This window comes from Trichosurus vulpecula, chromosome 7 (genome assembly GCF_011100635.1).
Source record: "Trichosurus vulpecula isolate mTriVul1 chromosome 7, mTriVul1.pri, whole genome shotgun sequence".
NCBI classification, from domain to species: domain Eukaryota; kingdom Metazoa; phylum Chordata; class Mammalia; order Diprotodontia; family Phalangeridae; genus Trichosurus; species Trichosurus vulpecula.
In genome coordinates, this window is record NC_050579.1 from 31723494 (window position 1) to 31750663 (window position 27170).

Sequence of the window (27170 nt, forward strand, 5' to 3'; positions counted from 1 at the left end):
GTACATGATTGTGATGGAAGACTATTGTGCTATAAGAAATGACAAGCAGGATGCCTTCAGAAAAACTGGACTTAGGTGAACAGATGCAGAGTGAAACGAGCAGAACCAGGACACTCTACACAGTAACAGCAACATTGTACGATGATCAGCAGTGAATGACTTAGCTATTCTCAGCAATACAATGATCCAAGACAATTTTTTGAAGGACTAATGATGGGAAATGCTGTCCACCTCCAGAGAAAGAACTGATGGAGTCTGAATGCAGATTAAAGCCTACTTATTTTCCTTGTTATTTGGGGTGGTGGTGGTCTGTGTTTTCTTTTACAACATAACTAGTATGGAAATAGGTTTTGCAGGACTGCATCATATATCGAATTGTGCACCTTCTCAATGAACAGGGAGGAGAGGGTGGGAGGGAAAGAATTTGGAATGCTGAATTTTAAAAAGTGAATGTTAAAATTGTTTTTACATGTAATTGTGGAAAGTCTTTAAAATTTGTTTTTTTTTAAAAGAAGTTTGATAAGTGAGCTGTTCCTTCATGTTGACTAGAACCAGGCCTCTAAGTCATTTTCTGGCCATTTCCAAACTACTACACCTCACAGGTCCCCTCCCCTGCTTCTAGCTTCTCCTTTATGAGCTGCCTTTCCCCATTAGGATGTAAGCTCTTTGAGGGCAGTGATGGTCTTGCTTTCCTGTCTTTGCATCTCTGGCACTCAGCCCAGTGCCTGGCACATAGCGAGTGCATAAAAATTGCCCAATCATCCTCACCAGGATGGGAAGCTAGGCCTCTTCCAGAGGTGCAGATTGGAGTTGGCACAAGCTCCCATCAGGGCCCCTGGCCCAATCCTCCCCATCTTCCAGCCCCCCCAGCCCGAGCCGCCATTCTCCCCAACACTGCCAGGACTCACATCATTGCTGATGGTGGAGTCTCGGTGGATGAGGCGCTGGACGTGGCTGTCAATGCTGCTGCCCGAGGAGAACTTGGTGAGTGTGGCCGGGTGGGCTTCCCGCTCCCGCTGTCGGACCACTACCTCACAGGCCTTCCACTCTGCCAGTACCCGCTGGTATCGGGATGCTATAGCGTCATCCACCTGGACTTGGGGAGTGCCCAGTGTTGTGACAAGGAGCTGGAGCTGAGCCCCTTTCCCTGGAATCAGCTGTTCCCACTCACCTGGATACCAGGTCCACACCCAACCCTACCTCCCCCAAAATGATCAGCTCCCTCGGTCTGGGAGTCCAGGGAAAGGGTAGGATTGGGGCAGCCTCAGCATAGTGGAATCATCTGACTAAAGTTCTGAGCCAGGAGAAGGACTAGCACAAGGTCACTCAGATGGAAGCAGACCTGGGGTTGAACCCCAGTCCTCCATTTTTTTACTTTGGCATTTGGTTCTGAGGCCACCATTCCTGGGAGGATGACACCGTCTGGGAAAGTGGGACCCTTTGGGGAGTGACCCCCGAGCCTTGCCTGATTGGGGAGCCCTTCCTGCCTCATTGCCCTGGGCACCATGTTCTTTCACCTGCTCCATTTCCTTCTTGCTCATGCCAAATTTGTAGTGTCCAAGCAGGAAGGGCCAGACGTCCTTTCGGATCTCATGCTCCACACCCCCATAGTACACTCTTCTCAGAAGCTCCAGCTCCTTGTAGTTCTGAGTGTAAGGGAAGAGAGAGGAAGAGAAGCAAGAGGGAAAGGACAGGAGAAGAAGTGAGAAAAAAGAAGAGGAATGAAGGAAAGAAGAAGAGGAAGGATGTGAGAGAGGGGGAGGAGAGGAGAAGAAGTGAGAAGGAAGAGAAACAAAGGAAAGAAGAAGAGGAAGGATGTGAGAGAGGTGGAGGAGAGGCAGAGAAAGGAAAGGAGAAGAAAGGGAGGGAGGGAGGAGAGAGTAGAGGAGGAGAGAAAAGGGGAGAGGAGCAAAGAAGAGAGGAGAGAGGAAGGGAAGAAAAGAAGGAAGGGAAGAAAGGAGGGGATGGGAGAAGAAGGAAGGGGAGAGGAAGGAAATAGAAGGGAGAGGGTAGGAGAGGAAGGAGATAGAAAGGAGAGGGTGGGAGAGGAAGGAGATAGAAAGGGGGGGAAGAAAGGGGAGAGGAAGGAAATAGAAAGGAGAGGGTGAGAGAGGAAGAAAGGGGAGAAGAAGGAGATAACAAGGAGGAGATGGGAGAGGAAGAAAGGGGAGAAGGAGATAGAAAGGAGGGGATAGGAAAAGAAGGGAGTGGGTGGGAGAGGAAGAAGACAGAAAGGAGTGGGTGGGAGAAGAAGGGAAAGGAGAGAGGAAGGAGATAGAAAGGAGGGGGTGGGAGAGGAAGGAGATAGAAAGGAGGGGATGGGAGAGGAGAGAAGATGAGGGGGAAGAGAGGAGACTCTACTGAGCCTCCTTTGGAATGGAACCCAACAAGCAGGCTCTATCTACTTGGTGAGTGGGCAGGACAGAGATGATATTTCTCCCTACCTCATGGCCAGGCCCTCCTTCACTCCCCCTTGGGTGCTCAAGCTCTGGATGGGGTTGTAACAGCACAAGTAGAAGAAACCCTGATTCTTGCGACAGGTCATTCCTTGGACACCCTATAGCTCAGACAGGGTCTTCACACAGCTTCACACACCTGGGCCCAGGAGGTCCCAGGATCTGCACAACTAAGGCTTAACCAATGGCACCAAAAGCTCTCTTAACAGGACTGAGATGGAAGGGCCCTCAGATGGTCTCGTCCAATCCTCTTATTTGACAGAAAAAGAAACTACAGGCCAGGGGGAGAGAACTAACTTGTCCAAGGTCACACACAGAGAGTCAGTGGCAGAGCTAGAATCTGAGTTAAGGCTGTGTCTCCTAGGAAAAGCAGCACAGCCAGACCACTGGAATTCTCAGAAGATTGGCATTCACAGCCTGGTTCCTGTGTGTCCTAGTTGTGTTATGGACAATTTATCTGCATACCTTGGTTTCCTAAACTGTAGGATGGGGCTAAAAATAATTATAGTGCCTACTTCAGGGGTTTTCTTGGCTGGAGGTGGGGGAGCCTCTCTCTATTCCATCATTATAGACCAAGGCCAGTTGATGGTCAAGTGATTTGGGGTTACTCTTCAAGCTTCAGTCTCCCCTCGATTTCCTGCAGAGGACCCCATTCCATCTTGGCCATTCTCCCAGACTGGGCAGCTTGCCTCAGATCAAGCTGTTCTCTTACTCTCATCTCCTGGGCATCACCCCCACCTGCCCTTTGTCTCTCCTCACCCCACCCCCCACCACCACTACCACCCAGAACCCTTCCCAAACCTTCTTATCTTTCTGGTACTTGCTCCACACATCCTTGGTGAGCCCTCCTGAAGCTCCCGGGGGCCGGTCAGGTGGGATGATATTATGATGTACCAGGGCTGACAGGTGGGTCCTGACAGTGGACAGGTGTCGGCAATATGCCAGCCCTGGCGGGAAGGGGGAGGGGGGATAGGAGACTTAAAATCGATAACTCCCAGGAGGTGGCTTCATGGCCAAGGAGTGGGAGACAGAGCCTGTTTCCCAGGACAACCTCCCCTCCCCCCTCCCCCTTCCCATCTCACTCACATCCATAGAAGGCCCGGGACATGATCTGCCTCTTCATATTCTCACACAGCAATCTCAGGGGCATTCTAGGGAGGAGAGAGCCACAGCTCAGTGGAAATAGGCAAGGAAGGCCCGGAAACCAGCTGCTGCAGTTGGGAAAATCTCCTCCTAGCTCCCATGAAAACCTCAGGGAGAGATTGTGGAGCCATGGAGAGAACACAGGAGGCCTGGGTTCAAATCCTGGGCCCTGCAACTGTGGGGAGCACCACCTGAACTCTGGACAGCTAGCACACTTCCCTCAGCCTCTCCCACCTGTTCTATATCATTATCGGGTGACTTTGAGCAAGTCACTTCTCTGGGCCTCAGTTTGTCTCTCTGTAAAAGGTGAGGGGTCAATTCTGGGAAATCAAAATACAGGCTCCTGCTGCTCACCTTGCTAAGTCAGCCTGGCTCTAAGGGCTCCCAGGAGTGTGGTCTCACTCCCCTGGTGCTCAGTGGGGGTAAGGGACTTCCCAGAATCCTTTTATAATTCCCTTGAGCCCCGGGGGAGGGAGGGGTTCTGCCTCCTGTTCTTCTAGTTCTGTCCTTTCCCAATATCTGAGGCAGAGATCATTTGCCCGTCTCTCATAAACAGAATTGGGAAGCATACGTGGCAGACAAGGAAACCGTGTTTCATCTTTCCCAATCTAATCCTCGAGGCTTGGGCACCAGCGGAGGGCACCCTTGGGCAATGAGTGGATCATCAATTAATAAGGATTTATTAAGCACATACTATATACTGGGCACTGCACTAAAGACACTGTTCCCTCTGGGGCTCTTGGCCTTCAACTTGGGCTCAGGATGTGCTTACAGGGACAGAGAGAGGGCCAGCAGGGGCTCCAGACAGCAGGATGGGATTCTGGTCAATAACCCCAGGGGTCAACATAGAAAGGTCTGAGATTTACAGATATCTAGCCAAGAACACTCAAGCCATGACTATGCCCACGAATATGCCACTTCAGGATCTTCTGGGTATGACAGCCATACCTTATGTCTCCTGGCTGAATGCGGTTGGAGATTTAGCAGCAGAAGTACAGGGAAACACAGACAGGGAAGTAGACTGGAATCACACACAGACACATCCACAAGGAAATAAACATGGAGACAGACACAGAGAAACTGGTGGGGAGGCGTGGGGTAAAGAGGCTTGTGCCAGAGCTCAGGCATTCTCCTGGTTGACTCTGGCTAACTCACTTGGTGACCTCAAGCAAGTCACCATTTTTTAAGCCTCGGTTTCTCCACCTGTAAAATGGGTATAGTAATGCCATAGTGGAAAAAGTGCTGTAGAGGCAGAGGAATCAGGTTTGATTTGTCTCTGCCACTAACTCCCTACCTGACTTTGAGCAAGTTTAAATTTCTCTGGGCATTGGTTTCCACATTTGTAAAAGAAATAAATCTAAAAGTCCCTTCAGCTCTAAAGCTATGATATGGAATGAAAAAGATTTGACTTGGGCAAGAAGAAGCTTAGGGGGAAGAGGCTAACTGTCTTCAGATTAGACCGTAAAGCTTCGTCCCAGAGGGGCAATGGGCAGAAGTGATGAAGGTTAATTGAAGCTTGACGTCAGTATAATCAATTTTTTAATGCAATCTGTGATTTCAGCAGAATAGGGAGTTCCTGGCAAGGCTATGGATAGAAAGAAGAAACTTCCTATACCAATGCGAACTGACACCACCTCTTCATTTTCTAGTCTCAGACAATTACCAGAGATGAGGTTTGAACCTGCGTGTTCCTGACTGGGAGGCCATTTCTCTATCTATTACCCTATGCCGCTTCTCACTTGGCCAGAACAGATGGCAAAAATCAACATTTTTTTCTGGAGACAGAATAATAAAAATAGGAATGAGAACTAGGGGAGTGGAGAGTTTTGCCTTCTTACCTTAGCTTTTGTTTGGGTTTAAATTCTTTTGGGTAGCCTTGTGAAAGGATCTTGAGACCAAATGGAATATCTAGTATATCCAACACAGCTGTCATGTTTGGCAGGGGGGAGGGGTTGGGGGGGGTATGGTCCTGAGAAATGTACTGCCCAAGAAGCACAAGATTCCTATATTGAGTTAAATAGTAATTACAAGGAATTTCTAACCTTAAGTCAGATAGCTATGTGGTTCCCTGGGTGAGTGAAACTGGCTTAGCTCCCAAGAGAATTTCCTAACAATTAGAGAGAGCTATCCCAAAGTAGAGTGGATTGCCTCAGAAGGTAGCGGGGTTCCTTCTCATTGGAACCCTTTAAGCAAAGACTATGCATGACTCCCTTGTTAGGGATGTTGTAGAGGGAAATCTTGTTCAAGCATTGATTAGACCAGGTAACTCATCCAATGCAGAGATTCTGTGATTGTGTGATCCTATAACCTATCCTACCTGCCAAAAATGACTTTGATGTTTTGTATTCCAAAAACAAATAAACCTGACTGATAACCCAAATCCACTTCCAGATTCCTGGCAAGCAGTCTGGCGCTAGTTTATAGTTAATAACCACACTCTGTATACTTTTCAGATTATGAAAATAAAGTTGCATTGAAAATATAAACAAACCCACAGGAGAAAAGGAGATCAGAAAGGAGAAGCAAATGATGCATTTTGGTTATTTGGTTAAAGTTAATATACACATTTTAAAAAATTGTAAATGTTTTTGTGTTTATGGCTTTTAATATTTGTTTTTGTTGGTGTTATTGAATTTATAATGGAGATTATGAAACTTCAAAAAGAGACACAATCCAGTTCCACAAATGTTTATTGACTTCCTACGTGCAAGGTCAAAGCTTTCAAAGAGCCTGTGGGAAGCACAATGCCAGGGATGTCTTACCTCATGCTTTGCACATAGTAGGTGCTCATCACACATTCCCTGACTGGTCACATTGAGAGAAGCACAAAGACAATGAGACAGAAATGGGCACATGCCCTTAGCTGCTCAGAGGCACACACAAATTCACAGAGAACCATTTAAGGACGCACACAGAGGGAAGGATTTCTAGGTGAAGATTAGAAGTTCCTTGATTCCCCACTTACCTCCCCCCCCCCATATGCCCATGTTTTTCTCAATCCCCCACCTGGGGTCCAGGCTGTCCACCAGTTGGGGTTCTACTCACCTGTCCTGTGCACAGTTGCAGTAGTTGGGTGGGTCATAGGGTGAACCTCTGATAGAGCAGGAGAGACAGGAGCTGCGGCCAATTGGAGGCTCAAACTGCCAGGCTGGTGGGCTTGGCCCAAAGCCTTGCATCTCAATCATGTCCCCGGCATCTAGGACAAAGGAGTGATCGATGGTCAGGGCTGTGGGCACAGCATCCCTCCCATGGTGCCCATATTAATAGGGCTGTGCCAGGCCTTGCTGCCTGGAGCTGCAGCTCAGATTCACCCCTTGGCAGAAGACTGGAGACCCCAGGGGAGGGGAATGGGGAGTCTCTGGCTAGAGGCCCAGAGGCAGGAAAGGTGAAGACAGAGGCTCTCCTATTTTGCCAACTGCATGTTTGTTTGTGCTCTTTTTATAGGATTAAATACTCTGGCAGAGAGAGAGAGGAAGGGACAGCAAAGTATCCACCTATCTCTTTGGGTTTCACTCTCCAGGGAGGTGGAGGAGTAGAGAGAGAATAGTCAGACCATAAAAAGACCACCTGGCGGCCTGGCCTCCACAAGATGTGCTTATTCCTTTCAATCTATGAGAGGAAGCTATGGATACAGAGCCAGCCTTTGAATCAGGAAAACCTGGGTTCAAGTCTCGCCTTGGAGACATATGAACTTGCCAGGTGACCCTGGGCAAGACACTTAATTTCTCTGTGCCCCCAGGCGACTTTCAATGACTAAAAATTGAGAGATTATCTGCATTGGTAAAGGGAGTTTCCTCATTGGGAATGAAATCACAGGTTTGATCTAAAATTAAAACTCCTGGACTAGAATTGAAGAAACGAGGAGTCCAGGGAGCTCTTATTTTCTTAACATTCAATGGGACAAGGTCTCTCCCCTGACCCTCACCTGTCATTGGCTTTGCAGCTCACGTGGCTACCTGCCATGATGAAGGGATTGCTAATATAACCTGCTCAGAAGAAGGAAAGAGGGCTCTTTCCACCAACCCCTAGCCTAGTCCCAAAAAGCCAATGTCTTGTCTCTTTTGAAGGAATTTCCAAGGGGATGGTGCTGGTTCTTTTCAGCCAGAGCAAAAAGGAGAGGCTGGTACTCTCTTCCTGGGTTTGGGGGTTCCCTCTGGGCCATTATCTGGTTAGCAGAGGCACCTAGGTGGATAGAGTGCTGGGCCTGGAGTCGGGAAGAGTTCATAGCCAACCTCAGATTAGCTGTGCGACTTTAGGCAAGCCCCATAATCTCTGCCTCAGTTTCTGCAGCTGTAAAATGAAGATAATAATAGCACCTGCCTCCCAGGGTTGCTGTGAGGATCAAATGAGATAGTATTTGTAAAGCACTTCACACAGTTCCTGGCAAACAGTAGGTACTACATAAATGTTGGCCACTTTCTACCTGAAGCCTCTCCTGATTCCCCCAGCAGCCAGGGCCCTCCCTCCCAAAGCTCTGTCATATTCACTTTGGATAAAAGTCATATTTGTAGGCATTGAACAAGGTTTAGTGGATAAGAGCTGGCCTCAGAGCCAGGAAGATCTGGGTTCAAGTCCCATCTCTGAGGGGACTGTGTGACCCTGGGCAAGTCACTTCTTCACCTCTTGGTGCTCCCAGAATCTCTCTTAGAAGTTGCAGAGAGGGTGCCACCCTGCATTGATTGAAGGAATTTTCTCATCTGGGAATTCTCTATACCAGTCATCGGTCCAGTTCCTATCCCCTCTCCCAAACATTCTGTAGATGTGGACAGGTTGTCCCCTTCGTTAGAATTAAGCCCTCTGAGGGCAGGGACTGTGTCATTTCTAATTTTGTATCTTTAGCTATTAGCACAGTGCCTGGCACATAGCAAACATTGGATGATTTTATTGGGCAAAGCCCTCTTGAGATCACTAGAAGAGCCATTCTGTCACCCCAACATAGCTACTCACCACCTGCCTGGCGCATTAGCCTGCTGGTGGCTCTGCTGCCTCAAGTCTTGCCCCATTCCAGTCCATTCTCCATTCAGCCACTAAAATAAGTTTCCTAGAGCAAAGGTCCCACCATCATGGTGTCCTCCTATTCAATAAACCATTGCCTATTGCCTGCATAATCACAGGCCTTCGAGGCTCTCCATAGCCGAGCCCACTCACCAGTCTTACATGTTACTTGCCACATGCACTCTTCAATCCAGTAACGCCGGCCTCCCGACTGTCCCACGATAAAGAGCCTCCATCTCTCAGCTCTAGGCACTGTCTCTGCCCTTCCCCCGTGCCTGGAATGCTCTCCATCCTCTGCTCTGATTACTGACCTCCCCGGCTTCCTTTAAGACCCAAATAAAATCCTACTGCCTACAGGAAGCCTTCCTCAACCAATGCCTTCCCTGTGTTAATTATTTATCTACCCTCTACTTAGCTTGCTTTGTATATATTTGTGTGTAGTCTCTCCATTAGATTCTAAGCTTCTTGAGGGCAGGAATTGTCTTTGGCTTCTTTTGTATCCCCAGGACTTACTATATGCTTGGTACACAGTATATGCTTAATAAATGTTTATTGATAGATTAATAGAGAGCAGACTTAGGTGGATATGTCTCCCCTCCAGAACCAGTGCCTGGAATACAATTCACCCTCAAAGCTTTCTGTCTAAGCTAAGCATGGATAATGATGATAGTGGAGGGAGGGAAGGGGCACCACTTATAGGCCCAATAGTAAGAGAAGAAAAGTAAGAGGGTAGATGATGAAAAGGGAAGAGGAGAGGGGAAGAGAGAAGAAAGATTTGTGTGATGGGGCCTGGCTGGAAGAGACGGCCCCATCAATGACTGTGAGCTGCCTGACCTCTACAAAGTGGGTCCTCCTCGTCTCTGGAAGTCTGAAGTGAAGGCTGGAGCATCCTGTGTCAAGGATGCCATAGAGGTGACAATCTTGGGCATTCTGGGCTGCACCAGCTGACTCCCATAGTGCTGTCAATTCTGATTCTAGACAGCACAGTGGCTAGAGTGCTGGGCTAGGACTTAGAGAAACAGGTGCTTATTAGCGATGGGATGCTAGGCAAGTCACTGAACCTCTCAGCCTCAGTTTCCACATCTGTAAAGTGGGGCTAATCACAGCACCAACTACCCAGGGTCGATGAGAACATCCAATGAGATGCCTTGTAGTGCTTTGTAAGGCAGGCCTTAAAGTGCTATGTACATGCTAACGACTGTTGTTATTACAATATCATGGTTATTAATTACCCAATTATCTAACGTGTCACTCAGCATAACAGACAGAGTGAGCATAGTCCCTGATCCCTGAGATCTCTGTGCGTTCGGCGGTTTGAGGCTTAGAAGGGCTGAGATGGCAAAGCTGCTTCCCAGCCCCACCGGCACTTTGCCCCACTGTCTGGGTTCTTGACCTTTGTGCAGCCTGGACCTCCAGAAATAGCTGGCCCTTCAACTCCACCAGGAAGCGAATTAAGGGAACAGACTTGGTGAGGACGAGCTGTGGCTCTGATCAGGTATGGGGGTTGGAGCGGTGCAAGCTGTACCCCAAAAAGAGTTCAGGATGGCAGGAGGGGAGGGATGTGGACATGGGGGAGAGTCCAGCTCATGCACTCTGCAGCAGGAAGCAGACCCTGACCAGGTAGGAGCAGAGCCCTGGCTCAGCAGCCAGCTAGTAGGACAGCAGGAAGCAGGGTCACAGGCAGGGCAGATGGGGGAGGACCGGAGGAGGAGAGTAAGACAGACGCCAAACCAAAACGGAAAAGACATGCCCAGGCAGTGAGTCCCACCCAACAAAAGTCTCATGGAAAAATGCTCTTCACCTTAATTCTCCAGGGAGGAGCTGAGCAAGCCAGCAATGAAATGTCCTGTCTTGTTACATTTTCAGAATCAACCCAGTACACATAGCTCAGGCTCAGGAGGGACTAGACTCTTGGGGCCATCTCAGGGTCAGGGAGTTTGCTTTGTTAGATTTGGCTTCCTCCTCCAAGGATGAGGAGGAGTTGGAGGCAAAAACCATTGGGATGGTTGAACCCCACAGCCCCCAGGACTCCGAATGAAAGGCATCTGGTCTGGCCTAGAATTAGTGTGAACAGCATCTCTGCTCTTGGGGTTGTCAGCTGGAAGGGGGGAAGGAGAGGCAAGGGCTGGGGGTTGGGGGGGGAAGGGAAGGGGAGATCTGGACACCCGCCACTTTATCCACATGCACCAAAAGTCAAGCATGTTGCAGAACTCAGAAGCAAAGGCTAGCAAATGGTTCACAACAGTGTTGTCATTGTGGACAGGAAGAAGGGAGCACGCTGGGGATGTGGGAAGCCCACCCTTCACTCCCTTGTGCCAATCCCCTTCCTCTCTGCCTACTTCTGGCCTACCTCAGCTGCTGGCTCCCCATTCCCAAGAAGCTGGAGGGAGGGGGTGTGGAGTGTATGGTATATGTGTGGATGTGTAGGTATGATGGACAAACCTGCCCCCATCCACATTCCCCCAGGGCTTAGTGAGAGGTATGCCTTCTCCGCTGGCCTGGGAACAAACGGCCTCTGGAACACTCAGCTCAAAGCATAGATTCTGAGCCAGGGTCCTCCCTAGGCAAGGGACCAGATCTTTTGAAAGCTGCTTATAGCTGGGGATCTGCAGGGACCCTTCCCTCAATCTCGAGCCTTACTGTCCCCGCTCTTCCTGAGGAGGGGCCTCTTCCAAGCTCTTTGCAAAGCCCTGTAGCCTCTTAGTCAGACCTATACTGCCATGCTGCTTGAAGCTCTGGCCATAGAGCTGATTGCCGGGATCTTAGAGTACGCAAGAAAAACAAAAACCCCACTGGCCTAGCACCCAAACCTCACTTCATCTCTCAGTCTTCTCCCATCTTCAGGACCAGCCAGCCTCAGGGGGGAAGGGGACACTAGCCTAGCCTCTGAAAATAAGCACCGGCCCACAGGCCCGGGGCCTGAAAAAAACCAGGCTAGGGCACAGTGAAGGGCTAAAGATGGGGACTGGACCTCTGATCTCCCCCTCTCCCTACACAGGTCACACCTCTGCTGTAGTTGAGCAGCAGCCGAGTGACTGGCCCAGGACCACACAGCCAGGATGGATCAGAAGTAGGAATTAGTCACAGGATCTTAGCTCTGAAGCTGGAAGGGACCTTAGGAGCACTAGTCCAACCTCCCCATTTTACAGATGAGGAAACTGAGGCCCAAAGAGCTAAGTGATTTGCCCAAGGTCACAGGGAATGATGTCCAGGCAGGAGCTAGTTCTTTATCCACTCTGCACAACTGCCAATAAATAGGGTAATTAACATCAGAAATGGGACTCTGCTGGCCCACCTTGGGCTGCTTTCCTGCTTCTTTTGGCTCCTATTAGAAGCATCAGGGAGAGGTAGTGTGGTGGGAGGGAGGGTCCTCACCTAGGAGTCCCCTAGACCCATGAAAGCCCAGCCCAATTCCCTTAATAATGGCTACCATTTAGATAGCACCTACTATGTACCAGGCACTGTGCTAAGTGCTTTACAATTATTATCTCATTTGACCCTCACAACAACCCTAAGAGGTAGGTGCTATTATTATCCCCATTTTACAGATGAGAAAACCGAGGCAAACAGTGGTTAAGTACATACAACTAGTGAGTGTCTGAGGCCAAATTTGAACTCAGGTCTTCCTGAATCCAGGCCCTGAGTTTTATCCACTGTACTACCTAGCCGCCTCTTACTAGCCCTTAGTCTAACTAGATGGCCCCTGGCGTCCCTCAGACTGGTAGAGCTGTTATCTTTAAGTCCCATCACACATTGGCTGTGTGACCCTGGCCAAGTCACTTACTCCTCTCATAGAGTCTCCAGGCCACTGCCAAAGGCAGAGGAGGAGCAGGATCAGCATTGGTAAAAGGAATTTCCTCACTGGGGTATTTGCTAACACCAATGGAAGCACAAGTCCAGTCTTTAAAAAAATAAGATGAATAGAAAAGATGGAAAGGTAGGTGAGGTTTGGCAAGACCGGACCTAATTCACAGGCCAGGTCCTAAGCAGTAGGATCTATATAACCTTGAGGCTGAGATCCCCTGGGTAGGAAATGGGAAAGAACCAGTTGGCACAGCAGTTGGGGGAGGGGTATGGAGAATGGCTGAGCCCTGGGCAAGGAGGGAAAGGATGGTAGGCACATCCAAGGGGAAGTGTGGCACAGTGAGAAGAGAACTACCTGAGAGTCAGGGGACCTGGGTTCTAATTCCAGCTCTGAGGTTTACTGCCTGTAGGACTCTAGCTTGATCTCTCTGAGCCAGGGTGGGCTAGTCAGCTTCTATCCAACGTCTCTTTCAACTCTAAATCCATGATCCTATGATCTCTAGCTGTCATCACCACCTGTCCTAGAGGCACCCATGTGGCATAGTGTATACAGCCCTGGGCCTGAAGTCAGGAAGGCCTGAGTTCAAATCCAGCCTCAAACACTTATTAGCTATGTGGTCCTGGCTGAGTCACTTAACCTCTTTCTGCCCCAGTTTCTTTGACTGTAAAATGAAGATAATAATAGTACCTCCCTCCCAGGGTTGTTGTAGATAATATTTGCAAAGCGCTTAGCACGCTGTCTGGTACATAGTATGTGTCTAATAAATCCTTCCTTCCTTTCTCCCTTTCTCGTCACCCCGCCCCCCACTCTAGAATCCCTCACTGCCTACAAGATTCAGTTCAACGCTCTCCTGATCCCCACAGCTGCTAGTGCCTTCCAATTACCTTGCATGCATTTTGCAGATTACATATATTGTATATTACATGATTGTAGTTCTTGTATTATATTAATATATAATATACATTGTCTATTACAGATATTGTATGTTACATTGTATTTCTTGTATTATACTAATATACAATATATACTGTATATAACATGTATTGTATATTACATTATTGCATCTCTTGTATCATATTATATACAATATATGTTGTATATTACATATATTGTATGTTACATTATTGCATTTCTTATATTATATACAATATACATTGTATATTACATATATTGTATGTTACATTGTTGTATTTATTATATTACATTAATATGCAATGATATATATTCTTTCTATATGTACATGTTTTCTCTCCGATAGAATAAAAACTCCCTGAAGGCAGGGATGGCTTCATTTTTGTCTCTTTATCCCCAGTATCCAGCACAGTTCAACACTTTTTTTTTAACCTGATCTATGTTTTCATTAGTGTGGAGCTCTCCTGGGGAGATATATCCTCTACCAATGCAGATAGCCTCCTCTGTTGCCATCGGAGAGAGTCTCAGAGTCTTAAAGTCTCAGAGAGTTGAGTCTCCGAGGTTAAGTGACTAGCCCAGGGTCACACAGTTAAGTCCATGTCAGAGGCACTGAACCCAGGTCTTCTTGGCTTTAAGGCCAGCTCTCTATCCCTTATGTCATGCTTCCTCACACAGGAGGTGCATAATAAATGCGTATTGACTGACATGTTAATCCAGAACCAATGAGCTAGGGATTCCCAAGCCTCTGGTAAAAGTCTGAAATCCACAAGGGCAGAAGCTCAGTGGTTTCAAGGTGTGTGCATGTGCATGTGTATGTATGTGTGCGTGCACGTGTGTGTGTGCGTGCGCGCACGCGTGCGTGCACGTTGAAGGAAAGGAAGCACAAAGGAGCACAAAGAGCAGCTAGGCCAGCATACTACTTCCTGCTGCACCATCTCTCCCGCCATCAGACATGTCTGCGGTCCTCACTGCCCACCTGAGGTTTAGGGGCCTCCCTAGGAGAGCCCTTCCCCTGATACTGCCTACTTACTGAACCACATGACCTCCGAGGTCCTTTCAGCTTGAAATCTATTGTCCTATAGGCCATGTATCCTCCCAGGCCTCAGTTTCCTTATCTGTAAAATGAGGCAGTGGTACTAGATAACACTTGTTGTCTCTTCTGGCTTTAAATATCCAATCCTGTGATCTTACCCATGTGGCCTTGGGCAAATCACTTCTACCTCTGTAGGCCTCGGTTTCCTCCTCTGTCAAATGAGACCCTTGGACAAGGTGACTTCCCCCCATCACTGACCAAGTAAAGGGTCAGAGAAATAATGGGCTGGATGAGGAGAAATGGAATAAAGGACTAAATTGTAGAGGCATCACCTCGGCCCTAGACAAATAAATAGACTGGAAATCTATAAAGGATTCCCAAAATGTGATGGCTGAATTTGAACTTCTGAGACTCGAGTGGGAATTTTGCCCTTGCCCAAGGGACTAAGTAAGCATGCCCTCTCCCTTCCTGGGGCCCCAAGACTAGATGGCCTCTGAGGTGGCTTCTGGCTCGCTCGTCTTCCTTCCAGGTCCAAGTAGACAGTCCCTTGTGGTGCAGATGGGCTGAGTGACTGGGAGCTGCCCACTCAATGCTGGCATCCCTCCATCCCTCTTCCTGTCCTCTCTCTTCTTGCTGGCCCCATCTGCCCTTCCTTCTAAGCGTGTCTCCCTCTCATGGCCTCTCTCTGCCTGACTCTCAGGGAGTCCAACAATGCCGACACTGTTGCATGTGTCCCTACAGGTCGTGGCCAGTGGACCCGCTGGAAGGGGAGAATTAGGGCACGGAGGGGAGGGGGTTCAGGGAGGGACGCGGGATAAAAACCTTTCATCAGATTGGGAGCTGTGAGGTTCCGCGAGCAGATCATTGACAGCATCGCGTGTAGTCTATCCTCCTCTTCCTCATCATCGTCCACCGAGGCCGCGCGGCTGGCAGCTAAGTGGTGGTAGTTAATAGTGACTGCTCAAAGAGAATAGTGAGAGAGGCTTGTGAGGGCCTGGCAGGGAGGGGCTCCAGGGAATGGTGTTCTCCCACACCCCCACCGAGGGGGAGGAGGAGGAGATGTGAGGGGGTTCAACTCACTGAGTTATTTTTTGTGGGGAGGGGGCATGGGAGTTTCAGCCCATCTTTGATGGGGAGGCCTTCTCCATCCAGGAACAATTCAAGAGAGAAATCAAAGTCTTGACAGTGTATGGTGCAAAACTGGAGATTGGAGATGCCATAGAGGCAGGCCAGTGCCACTCTGGGAAGTCTAGACATGTAGCTACATGCTAGAAGGATAGCTGGGAGACAGAATACTGATCACATTACCAACTCTGGAGTGGTTGGGGTTACACCGGGCAGAGAATGCCCAGAGGACTGAAATCCCCAGACAAATACAATATGGTTCTGATCCCTGCCAGCCACTTTAGCTAACCATTCAGGTCTTATATCAGGGCTGCCCATGAGGAGCTCCTTGGGCTCCTGGCCAGAGGTCTAGGACATGACTAAAAGACAGAGAAGAGGGGGAGCAAAGACACCTGGATGGTTTATACACTGCATCTACTGCTCAAGTTTAAATTTCAGGCCTGCAGGCAAAATGTACTTTCTGAAGATCTTACCTTCTCATCTTGCACCCACGGCTACCCTTCCCCCGCCAAACTTGGCCTGCAGGGTGGAGCAGCATGGCATCTCAGAAAGCCAGTTAATCTGGCTTTAGATTCTGACAACACTCAATATCTGGGTGACCCTGGGCAACCTTTCTTAGCTTCAGTTTCCTCCTCTGTAAAATGGGTATAATGCTAGTTGTTCTAGTCTAGAAAGAGTGCTGAGTTCAAATCCTGCCTCAGATACTCATTAGCTATGTAAGCCTGGGCTGATCACTTAGCCTCTCCCAGCATCAGTTTCCTCATTTGTAAACTAGGGGTGATGATCGCACCTACTTCACAGAGTCGTTGTGAGGATCAGTTGAGACACCAGGTGTAAAATGCTTTGCAAACCTTAAAGCATTATGTAAAAGCTAACTATAAATATTACTACTACTACTCCTTGCTTCCCAAGTTAGCTATGGTGGGGAGGGATGAAGAGGGCTCCTGAAATTGTGAGCTTTGCTGTGTGGCTTCTTCCCTTTGTGTAGTACAGGCTAAGGGATCCTACAGGCGAATGGGCTGAGCTGCCTAGTAACAAATGATCTGGGATGGTAAATCCTAGGTCCTTCTCTGCGAGGCTGGTGGATCTGGATGAGAAAACAAATCTGCTCAGATCAGAAGCAGCAGAACCCATGATTCTGAATATTCAAATCACTGGGGCTTCTCTCTGGCCAGGGTCCCAAAGTGTACCCCCATATACTCATAATCCCCTGGGTGCTGGGACTGGGGGTAAGGTAGAAGTTATTCAGACTTGGATCCTCGTGGCAGCTTCCTTCTTCCCATTCTCGTCCCCCCAGCCCAGCAAAAGGCCAAGCTCATCTGGCCCCTGCCCATTGTATCAGAGAAGCTCTCATTGACAGCTGAGCTGCCACAGAGCTAGGGAGAGAAAGGTAGGCCCTGCACAGAGGGTTGGAAGTACCTGAGATGGGCACCAAGCACACCCAGCCAGGGTCTGAAGGAGACTGGGAATTGGAATGAATGAGAAGTTCTACGTTCTCGGCCTCCCTTTCCAGCCCTGCTGCAGGGTCTGGTTTTCTCACATGCAGATGGGAAGGGCAGCTTGAATTTTGAATCTGGATTGGAGGACTTGGGTCAGAATTCTGGTCCTGCTATATATTAACTGTATGTCCTTGGTGAAGTCACTCTACCCCTTTCTGAGCCTCAGTGTCTTCCTCTATAAAAATGATAGACTTTAGTGATCTATGAGGTCTCTTTCATTTCTAAACCTATGAACTTCTGAGCCTGTCTGATTGTAGGTGGTGCCCATGTTCTAAAAAAAGCAACCTGAAGAGCAGAAGATAGAACAGAGATGACTAAGTGGAAGAGGAAGATGGGCATGAAGCACCATTAGGGGCAGACAGCTCTATATGGAACCCATCCATCCGACTTTGAACCAGCCTAAGCAAATATCCCTCAGCACCCGCATCCTAACCAGTTCTGCCGAAGAGAATGTGAGAAGCCCTGGGTCTGTCCCCACCATGAATGGGAGTGGGGGCACTTACTGTGCTCATGCCTGTGGCCCGGGTAGATGATCCGGAACACGTAGTCAGTGGCCCGCCCTTCATCCATTACTGTCTCCTCCAGATCCATAGACCGCATGGTGCTGCTCCGCTTCCGCAGCCTGGGGAAGACCTTCCCCTGTGGCAGGAGAGCAGTTCACGTGTTCAGTGGCCCCTGCCCTTGTACTGGTCCCTGGGCCTTCTCTTTGGGGTGCCAGGATGGACCCATCCCTCTCCCATGGCATCCCTGGCCTGAATTCAGCAAAGGAGGGAGGAAGGGAGGAAATTGGGCAGGGATGAAAAGAGAGATCTCCCACCAACCACATAGCTCTCTTCTCCTTGTCCCCCTTCTGTGCCCTCCAGGCTCCACTGAGATACCTTTCCCTGCTGGGACCACAGTGGTGGTTCTAGCTGTCCACGGGGCAGGAGTCCATTCTCTAGGCAGGACAGGAAGGACAGGAGGTGACCTCCCTGGGGGAAGTGCAAAGGAGGCCTCTGGATACCATCTTGGCTCACCAGCACCAGTGTCCCACCATTCTCTGGAAGAAGGGACAGGAAAGTGGGTGAAGGCCTAAGAAACACCAAGGAGGGACTCTGCCTTCCAAACTGAATAACTGGCTAGTCATCTCAGCTGGGCTATGTTCTCAGGACCTGGAGTCCAAGTCTGAAAACAAAGTCTGTAGGTAAGTTGAAGTATTGGAGCTGGAAGTTGCCAGCTCCCAGCTGCCTCTACTCCTGACCTACTAACTGAGGGTCTGGAGGGAGGGGGAAAGAGATCTGAGGACCATGTTGAAAAGCAGATGGATTTGTGAAGTCGGTATCCCTTTCTTTACTCCTGTGCCTAGGGGCAGGAGCAGATGGGAGGAATGTGGCTTACGTTGCTGGTGGCAGTGGATGCAGACAATCTGGCTGAAGGGCACAATCAGTGCATAGTCCCAGTACACACTAGAAGGAAACAAGCTGAGTGTTACTGTCTCTGAGGGTCCTCCTCTAGTCCAACCCACTCTGCCTTTCCATCTTAATATCTGCTTTGGTTCAAAGGCCAAGAGGTGATTTTAACCAGCCATGTGCCGCTGCTATTGCCAATGCCTCCAAATCCTGGGTCTAGTAGCCCCAGCCACCCAGGATTGTGGAAACCCCTGGGCGATCAGGACCCTGGAGAGCACAAAAAACTTTCCCCTGGCCCCTATCTCCCTCCAAATAGTAGCTGGGCTAGAGTCCCTACCTCTTCTCTAGCTCAGAGTCTCCCAGAGTTCCGTTCATGAGCTGGTTGGGGGTCCACTTCAGGGTCAAGCTCTCTGCAGATTGGTGCAAAGACAAGTAGCCAGGGACAGCCTCCATGTCTTCCTTCTATGGAGAGAAGAGAGCCCAAGAAAGGGCTAAGACCTGAGTATCAAAAAGGGGAGGGATGGTCTACAGTGTCAAACACTGCTGGAATTTCAAGGAGCATGAAGGCAGAAATAAGGGCACTGGGTTTGGCATTGAGTCAGAGGTCATTAGTGGCTTTGTACTATAGAGATTCTCTTATCAGAAGCCAGATTGGAAGGGCCTGAGGACTAAATGGGTGGAAAGGAAGCAAGTAGAGATGGAGGGGAAATCAGGGCAAAGGGAATGGTTGGGTGTCAAGTCAGAGAGAGAGAGAGAGAGAGAGAGAGAGAGAGAGAGAGAGAGAGAGAGAGAGAGAGAGAGGAGCCAGTAGAGAATGAGAGCAAGATGTAGAGATTGATGGAGCAGAGTCCCAGAGGAGATGGGAGGGGATAGTGTCATGGAGGTCACCTAGGGACCTTAGAAGTTATATAGTCCGGTATCCTTATTTTACAAATAAGGAATCTGAGTGCAAGTCAAGTGATGTGCCCAAGGTCTCACATCTGAACCAAGAAACTCTTCAAATCTCTCACATATCATCAATCTCTGTCTATTGGCTCCCCTACTTCTGACAAACATGCTCACATCTACCCTATCCTCAAAAAAACTCCTAATTTGATACTTCATCCACACTATTATCCTATCTCTCTTTTGCCCTTTATGGATATAAACTCCTTGAGAAGGCAATAGGTGCCTCCACTTCCTCTCCTCTTCCAGCCTCTTCTGATCCAAATTCTGGTCTCATCATTCAAGTGCAACATCTCTCTCCAAAGTTACCGTTGACCTGTAAAGAGCCAAATCCAAGGCCTTTTCTTGGTCTTCTTGACCCCTCTGCAGCCTTTGATATTGTTGGTCACCCTCTTCTCCTTAATACTCTTTTCTCGAGGTTTCCAGGACATTACTTTCTCTTGGTTCTTCTCCTACCTATCAGACCCTTCCTTTTCAGTCTCCTTTGCTAGATTCCCATCCAGCTCATGCCCTCTTTCTGTAGATATTTCCCAGGGTTCTGTCCTGGGGCTTTTCCTCTTCTCCCTCTATTCTGTATCACTTGGTGAATTCATTAGCTCCCATGGATTTAATTACCTTCTCTATGCTGATAATTCTCCAGTCTACCCAATCTGCTGACCTCTAGTCTCCCATGACTCTCAAACTGGATGTCCAACACCAAATTAGTTATCTTTTCCCCTAAACCCTCCCCTCCACCAGCTTCCCTATTACTGTTGAGGACCCACTCTCTCAGGCTCTCAACCTAGGTGTCACCCTCAAGTGCTCACAGTCTCTTACTGCCCCACCCAATCTGTTGCTAAGGTACTTTGATTTTATCTTTGCAATATCTTTCGAATATTCCCCCTTCTTTCCTCTGACACTGCCACTACTCTAGTGCAGGCCTTATCACCTCACACCTGAATTACTGTCAGTCTACCTGCCGCAAGTCTCTCCCCACTTCAATCCATGCTTTATTCAGCCAACAAGGCCATTTTCCAAAAGTCTCACCATGTCACCCCGCTACACAATAAATTTCATTGGCTTCCCATGCATCCAGGAACAAATACAGAATTCTCTGGCATTCAAAACCCCTCATAGCCTCACCATCTCCTACCTTTTCAGTCTTCCTACATCTTACTCCTCTCCACATATTCTTTGACCTAGTGATACAGGCCTCCTGGCTGTTCCACAAACAAGACACTTCATCTCTCAGTCCCAGGCATTTTCTCTGGCTGTCTCCCATACCTGGAATGCTCTTCCTCTTCATCGCCACCTACTGGCTGCCCTGGCTTCCTTTAGGTCCCAACTAAAACCCCATCTTCTACAGGGAGCCTTTCCCAACCTCTCTTAATTCTAGCGTCTTTCCTCTCTTACTTTCTATTTATCCTATATATATGTCACGCTTGTACATAATTGTTTCTTATTGTCTCTCCCATTAGATTGTGAACTCCTTGAGGGCTTCTTTCCTTTTTGCTTCTTTTTTTGTATCCACAGTACTATGTAATTGGCACATAGTAGGTACTTAATAAATATTTATTGACTGACTGACTGATCTAGTATCCTTTCCACTGGAAAAAATAGCAAAGTTACAGGTAGAAAAGAAAGCCTTGGCAAGGACAGGGATTATTTCATCATAAGTAGCTAGGTTGTGCAGTAGATAGAGAGTACTGGGTCTGGAGTTAGGAAGATCTGAGTTCAAATCTGACTTCAGACACTAGCTGTGTGTGCGGGTCACTTAGCCTCTCTTTGCCTTAGTTTCTTCAGGGGCATAAAAGGAGATAATGATAGCTCCTACCTCCCAGGGTTGCAAAGATCAAATGAGATAATCACTGTAAAGCACTGGAGCCCAGTAAGCACTGCGTAAATGTTGGCTATTACTGTCTAAGACCCAAGGGAGGAGAAGTTGTGGAAGGAGGCTAAGAGGAGGAGAGCTGAGGGAGTTCACATAAGATGGCCTTGATTTTCTCAGTTAAATAGGAGACAAGGTCATCAGCCATGTGTGTTGGGAGCTCTTATTTTAAGGAGCAAACAAAAAAGACAAAAAGTGATACTAAAAAAATGATGAAAATATTCATACTAAAATATTCAACCTTGAGGTCTCGCCATAAGGCATGTGCCCTGAGGAGATCAAAGAGAGAAAGACAGGGCCCACATGTACCAAGATATTCATAGCAATAATTTTGTGGCAACAAAGAAATGGAAACAAAGTAGATGCCCATTGACTGGGAAAACGCTGTACGCATTGTGATGCATAGGACCGTGAATCGAGAGACTGGAAGGAAACTTTGAAGTCACCAAGTCCAACCCTTTCATTTTACAGTTGAGGAAACTGAGGCCCAGAGAGGTTAAGTGAATTGTTTGAAGTAAAAAAAAAAAGTAGTGTCTGGACTAGGATTTGAACCCTAGTCTTTTGCCTCTTTCCTCTACAACTTACTGCTGTAATGGAATATTACTGAGCCATAAAAAAAAAAAATGACTGAAGAATTCAGAGAAACATGGGAAGAATTCTATTAACTGATGCAGAGTGAAGTATGCAAAAAAAGTAGAACAGACACAACTTAGGTGGAAAAACCAATAAAATATAATTGAATGCTGGGTAATTATGACCAACAATGTTAGCCCTGGAAAAGTTGAGAAACACACAACTCTCTTCTTTGCAGAGGTGAGGGACTATGGATAGAGAATATTGCATGTACTGTCAGACTCGGTTGATATCTGGGTTTTGTTAAACCCCTTTTTTACCCTTTCTTTTTAAAAATTCTCTGTTGTAAGAGGTGGTTGGTTTGTAGGGAGAAGAGAGATATATTTGCAATTGAAAGTGAGATATATAAAGATATATATTTACATACATAAAATTACAACATGAAATTTTAAAAGGTCACCTACCTGGGACAAAGAAAAGTTTCAAAAAACCACGAGAAAGAAACATTGTAAGAGCCAAGAGAAAGCCATTTACCTATGACATTACAGTTTACAAAGCAGGCATTAATAATAATATATTTGCACAGCAAAATCTTTTATGTGCATGTTGATCTCCTCAACCCTGTGATGTGGTTGCTATTATTAACTCGATTTTATTTTATTTTCCCTATTTGACACATGAGGAAATGGAGACTCAAGAGGCTGATTGTCCAGAGTCACACAGCAAGCATGTTTTCAAGGTGGGATTTGAACCCAAGTCTTTCTGACTCTAAAGTCACCACTATTACACCAAGTAGTTTCTCTTGAGTAGTGCAAGCAGTGTGGTTCCTCATCTGTAAAATGAGGCAGTTAGTCTAGGTGACCTCTAAGGTCCCTTCCATCCATGATCCTATGACCTATGACCCTATTAAACTGCGGCTCAGAGATATGATTTGCCCATAGTCACATGGCAAGTACTGGAGCTGGGACTTGAACTCAGTTCTTCTGACTCCAAATGCATCATTCTTTTTGGTATTGGGGGCAACACTTGGGGGTGGGGAGCAGACTCAAAATCAGTGAGCCCTCCTCTGCAGGCCATGGGGAGTCAGTCAGTACTCTGGGGCAGAGAGACTCAGACTAAGTGGGTCTGGTTGTCTCCTCTTCCAGAATGTGGGGCCCTTCCTGAGCCCTCAGTTATGACTAACCTGGCATCACTATAGGTGATGGTATCACCCACTCAGCACATTTTCCTCCCCGCTCCCCCTCATGTTCACACTGGCAGGCAGATGCCAATCCAGCCAAGGGACCCACTAGGCAGGATGAATCACAGAATCTTGGGCTAGAGGAAGAAGAAGATGAAGAATCCAAGATCTATGCTTCGAGCAGCCTGGAGGAAACCCCAGCTCTGTTTCCTCCTGCCTGCCTGACTTCTCATGCCATCCAATATCAACCTGCCAGCTGTTTTGCCTGCCAGCTGGCACTCACTCCTACCCTGGGTAGCCTGACTCTTAATTAGCTAGAGCAGATGGCTTCCCTGGGCTCCCTACTTGCTGCAGGCTGGAAGACAAGCCCAGTAGGGGCCAGAGTTATAATGGAAAAGTGTCAATTTTGGAGCCAAATGACCCGAATTCAAATTCTGACTCTGCCACTTACTGCCTATACGATGACCTTGGGTAGGTACTTAGCCTCTCTGGCCCTCAGACTCTTCCTCTGTAAAATGAGAGGTTGGACCACACAGCCTCTAAGGTCCTTCCCATTCCAGATCTGGGAAGTCTCTCCTTTCTCCCCACTCATCATTGCTTGAGTCTCCTAGGAAGGGAAACTTTAATGACCACTCTTGGCCCCAGAGAAGAGTTAATAAACTGTACCTTACTCCCTTCATTGCAGAGATGGGAGATGAGGAGGACTATGGATGGGAAATATTTCATACAGTATCAGATATGTTCAAATGCCCTTTTTTGTGGAACTGCTCGTCTCTTTTAAAATTTTTATTATAAGGGATGGTTCATTGGGCAAGAGAGGAATATATTTGGAAATGAATGGAATGTAAAAGCAAAAGGCATCAAGAAAAATAACATTCAACAAAATTAAAAAGAAAGGATGGTTCTTGATTCTAGGGTCCCTGGGGAGCAAGATCTGGGAGTACAGAAGAGTGCACCGGATCATACCCAGGGTGGTCTCCAGAGCCCTAGCCACCTGCCCAGGTCTGTCTGGGGTCTGGGCTTTGGCCAAGGAACCTCACCCCCTGCCAACATTGGCAGCAGCAGTGACTTACTCTGGTCCCAAGGCCGTTCAAGGTCCTGGTCAAGGCTTTTCAGGTCCCTGGCACATCCCTTCTTGCTAAACAATGCATCAGGGCCTTGGAAGATTGGGACCTTTCCAAGGGACTTCCAGTCAGGAAGAGAGTTCCTCCCCCCCACCCCCACTTCCCTGCTGCGGGCAGCCAGGGTCTGGGCTCTCACCGGCTGTACCAGCACGTTGTTCTTGCCATACAGCAGGTGCGTTCGGGAATTCTGATGAAGGGACTCCACGTATTCACGAGCTGAGGCTGCGAACCGGTCTTCTGATGCGCTCCCACTGGAATGTCGCTTCCGGACCTGCAAAGAGAAGCTTTGCTAGGCACCGAGGCTCTCATCCCTGAAGCCCCCTGGCCTGGGCATCCAGAGAGGGATGGCAGCATCCCTGAAGGCTTACCCTTTGTCCCTCCTTGGCTGGCACACTAGACCCCTGTCTCTTCCAAGGCTCTCCCTCTCAGGAGCCACTACAGCTCGTCTATGCTCCTGGATCAGAGGTGACCCCCCACAACTTGAGGCTCCAACAAAGCACTAGATTGGAGGGAGGGTCAGTACCTTTGTGGGAAGAATCCTACTTGCAGACAGAGATCCCTTCTCCTCTCTGAAGGCCTTTGGCCAGGGGGCAGAAGGGGAGAGGGACTTGGGATGTGAGAAGAAAGGAAACCTACTCCCAGGGCTGGACGCTTGGAGGGTGAGTCCTGGCGGCCATGGGGGCCACGGATGCGGTGCCTCTGGACCAGCTCATCAGCAGAAGGGTCTGTCCAGTAGTGGTCTGCCGTCTTCAGCTTGGTATACTCCAGAGCACATGGACCCACTGTGGGGACAGGGACAGCCAGGATCCTGAAGATAATCCCTTGGAACAGGGGCAGGGGAAGCAAATCCCTCCCTACCACAGGCAAGGCACCACAACCCTGCCCCACTCCCCACTCACCTAAGAGAGAGGCGAGGATGGGGCCAAACACAGGGTCTGCCAGGAGAGCTTCCTTCTCATAGTATTTGCTGTTCAGAAGAGAGGGGAGGAGTGAGCACAGGATCTCTGCCTGGCTCATCCGCTTAATCTCTCTCCAACGAGGCAAGTATATTGAGGAGGGAGATGGGAAAGTGGGGCAGAGGGGGACAATATGGAACAGTGGAGAGTGGGAGGGACTAGGAATCATCTCTGGATGACCAGGGGCAATCGACCATCTACAAGCATCTATTAAGAGGCTACACGGGACTTACAAAGTCAAACATGCAAAGTCTTTGCCCTCAGTTGACCAACAAGCATTTTAAAGTGACTACTATGTGTGTACCAGACACTGTGCTAGGGACACAAAACCAAAAATGAGACATACCAGGCCCTCAAGGAGCTTGCATTCTGGCAGGCAAGTGATTTTGTCTCCCCGAGCCTCAGTTTCCACATTTGTAAAATAGGGATTGTAATACCCGGCATACATATGGCACAGGGTCCTTGTGAGGCTCAGAAGTTTTTTTTTGTCTGTTTTAACCTTAAATTCCTGAGGAGGAAACTTCCTCTATACCAGTGCAGAGTAGTAGCAGAGAATTGCTTGGGGCACTTGCCCCAGTGTCACACAAACAGTAGGTGTCCAGAGGCAGGATCATTTAGAGGCTATGCTGTGGGCAATTAGGCAGTGCTATAGTGTACAGAGCTCTGGCTCTGGAGTCGGGAAGGCTCATCTCCCTGAGTTCAAATCCAGCCTCAGACACTTCCTAGCTGTGTGACCCTGGGCAAGTCACTTCACCCTGCTTGCCTCAGTTTCCTCATCTGTAAAATGAACTGGAGAAGGAAATGGCAAACCACTCTAGTATCTTTGCCAAGAAAACCCCAAATGGGGTCACAGAGAGTCAGACACGACTGAAACAAATGAACAACAAGACTATTGGGGCCATAAAATCAAAAATGAAGGTGTCAGAGGCAGGCCTTGAACCCAGGTCTTCTTGACTCCATGGCTTCCAGTTGTCCATTTACTCTAAAAAGCTGGCTTTCTATCACGATCATGATCACAATGACACTGAGCTTTTATATTACACTTTAAGGCTATCTCGTCAGATCCTCACCACAACCCTGGGAGGTATGTGCTATTACTATCTTTGTTTTACAGAGGAGAAAATGAGGCTCTGAAAGGCCAGTGACTGGATCAAGGTCACACAGCCAGTAAGCATCTTAGGCAGGGTTTGACCACAGGCCTTCCTGACTCCACGGCCAACATTCTATCCATTGCTCCACCTAGCTTCCTTTAAGAGAAGGGATGGAAAAAGCGCACAAAAAAGGAGATAGAACATGGATGGTATACAGAATATTCCTAAAAATCCTAGCTCCTCTTAGGTTGACATTTGGTCAACAACTATGGTTGTCAGGATTGCTGAGTCTGAAGGGACCAAAGCACTGTGATGCATACTTGGGAGGCCCAGCTCTAAATGGACCCAGGACCACCATCCATGATTATCCATACATGGGGAGAAGAAAGAGGAGGAGGAGGAGGAAGAGGAGGTAGATGAGGAAGAAAAGGAAGAGGGAAGAAGAAAGAGAAGGTAGAGGAAGAGGAGGAGGAGATAGATGAGGAAGAAGAGAAAGAGGGAAGAAGAAAGAGAAGGTAGAGGAAGAGGAGAAAGAGGAGGAGAAGGTAGAAGAGGAAGAAGAGAGAAGAAAGAGGAGGAGGATGACTTTGGTAGATTAGAGAATAAGTGTGCTTAATTGTAGAAGGTTTTCTGGATGGAAGCTTCAGATCACAGGAACAGAGAGGGAGGGAGTGGGGATGGGGGCAGCACTCACCTGCAGTTCTCCACAATATACTGCACAACTCTGTCTAGCACCTTCTCGATGAGGGCAGTGCGCACCCAAATGTGCCTCAGGGCCTGGGGGCTGAGGGTTGGGGGCTTCCCTCCAGTTGAGCCCTGTCTCCGAAGGGCCTCCTGGTTGCTTCCTGCTGACTTCCTGAGTGGAGGGAAATGGGGCACTCAGAGATAAGAGCAAGCCTGGGAGGAGGCTCTCTTGAGAACAGTGGCTGCGGACTTGTTCCATTGTCTGGGCTGTGTGGAGAGGATGTGGCCAAGAGAGTGGGCTTTGCAGTGGTCAAGGTTGGTAATGGATTGGAAGCTGATGGCATCTTAGATTAGAGTCAGTAGGGACCTTAGAAGTCAATGAATCCAATTTCCA

At 48.3% G+C, this 27170-nt stretch overlaps 1 protein-coding gene across 2 annotated transcripts in view; it reads right to left on the minus strand.

Annotated features, from left to right (window-relative positions):
* The window catches only part of SGSM2 (small G protein signaling modulator 2), a 76004-nt gene that overhangs the window by 19087 nt on the left and 29747 nt on the right, over positions 1–27170 (minus strand). The window contains exons 4-17 of one of the 2 annotated variants that reach the window (XM_036768607.1): positions 26787–26948; positions 24945–25012; positions 24682–24827; positions 24182–24316; positions 18694–18818; positions 18346–18413; positions 17847–18007; positions 17472–17607; positions 15167–15301; positions 6645–6795; positions 3543–3607; positions 3258–3403; positions 1518–1646; positions 909–1091 (exon numbers count right to left, since the gene is read on the minus strand). In XM_036768607.1, the coding sequence (XP_036624502.1) occupies positions 909–1091; positions 1518–1646; positions 3258–3403; positions 3543–3607; positions 6645–6795; positions 15167–15301; positions 17472–17607; positions 17847–18007; positions 18346–18413; positions 18694–18818; positions 24182–24316; positions 24682–24827; positions 24945–25012; positions 26787–26948 (1810 nt within the window). The remainder of the gene's footprint in view (positions 1–908; positions 1092–1517; positions 1647–3257; positions 3404–3542; positions 3608–6644; positions 6796–15166; positions 15302–17471; positions 17608–17846; positions 18008–18345; positions 18414–18693; positions 18819–24181; positions 24317–24681; positions 24828–24944; positions 25013–26786; positions 26949–27170) is intronic. The other variant, XM_036768608.1, reaches the window with a different exon arrangement.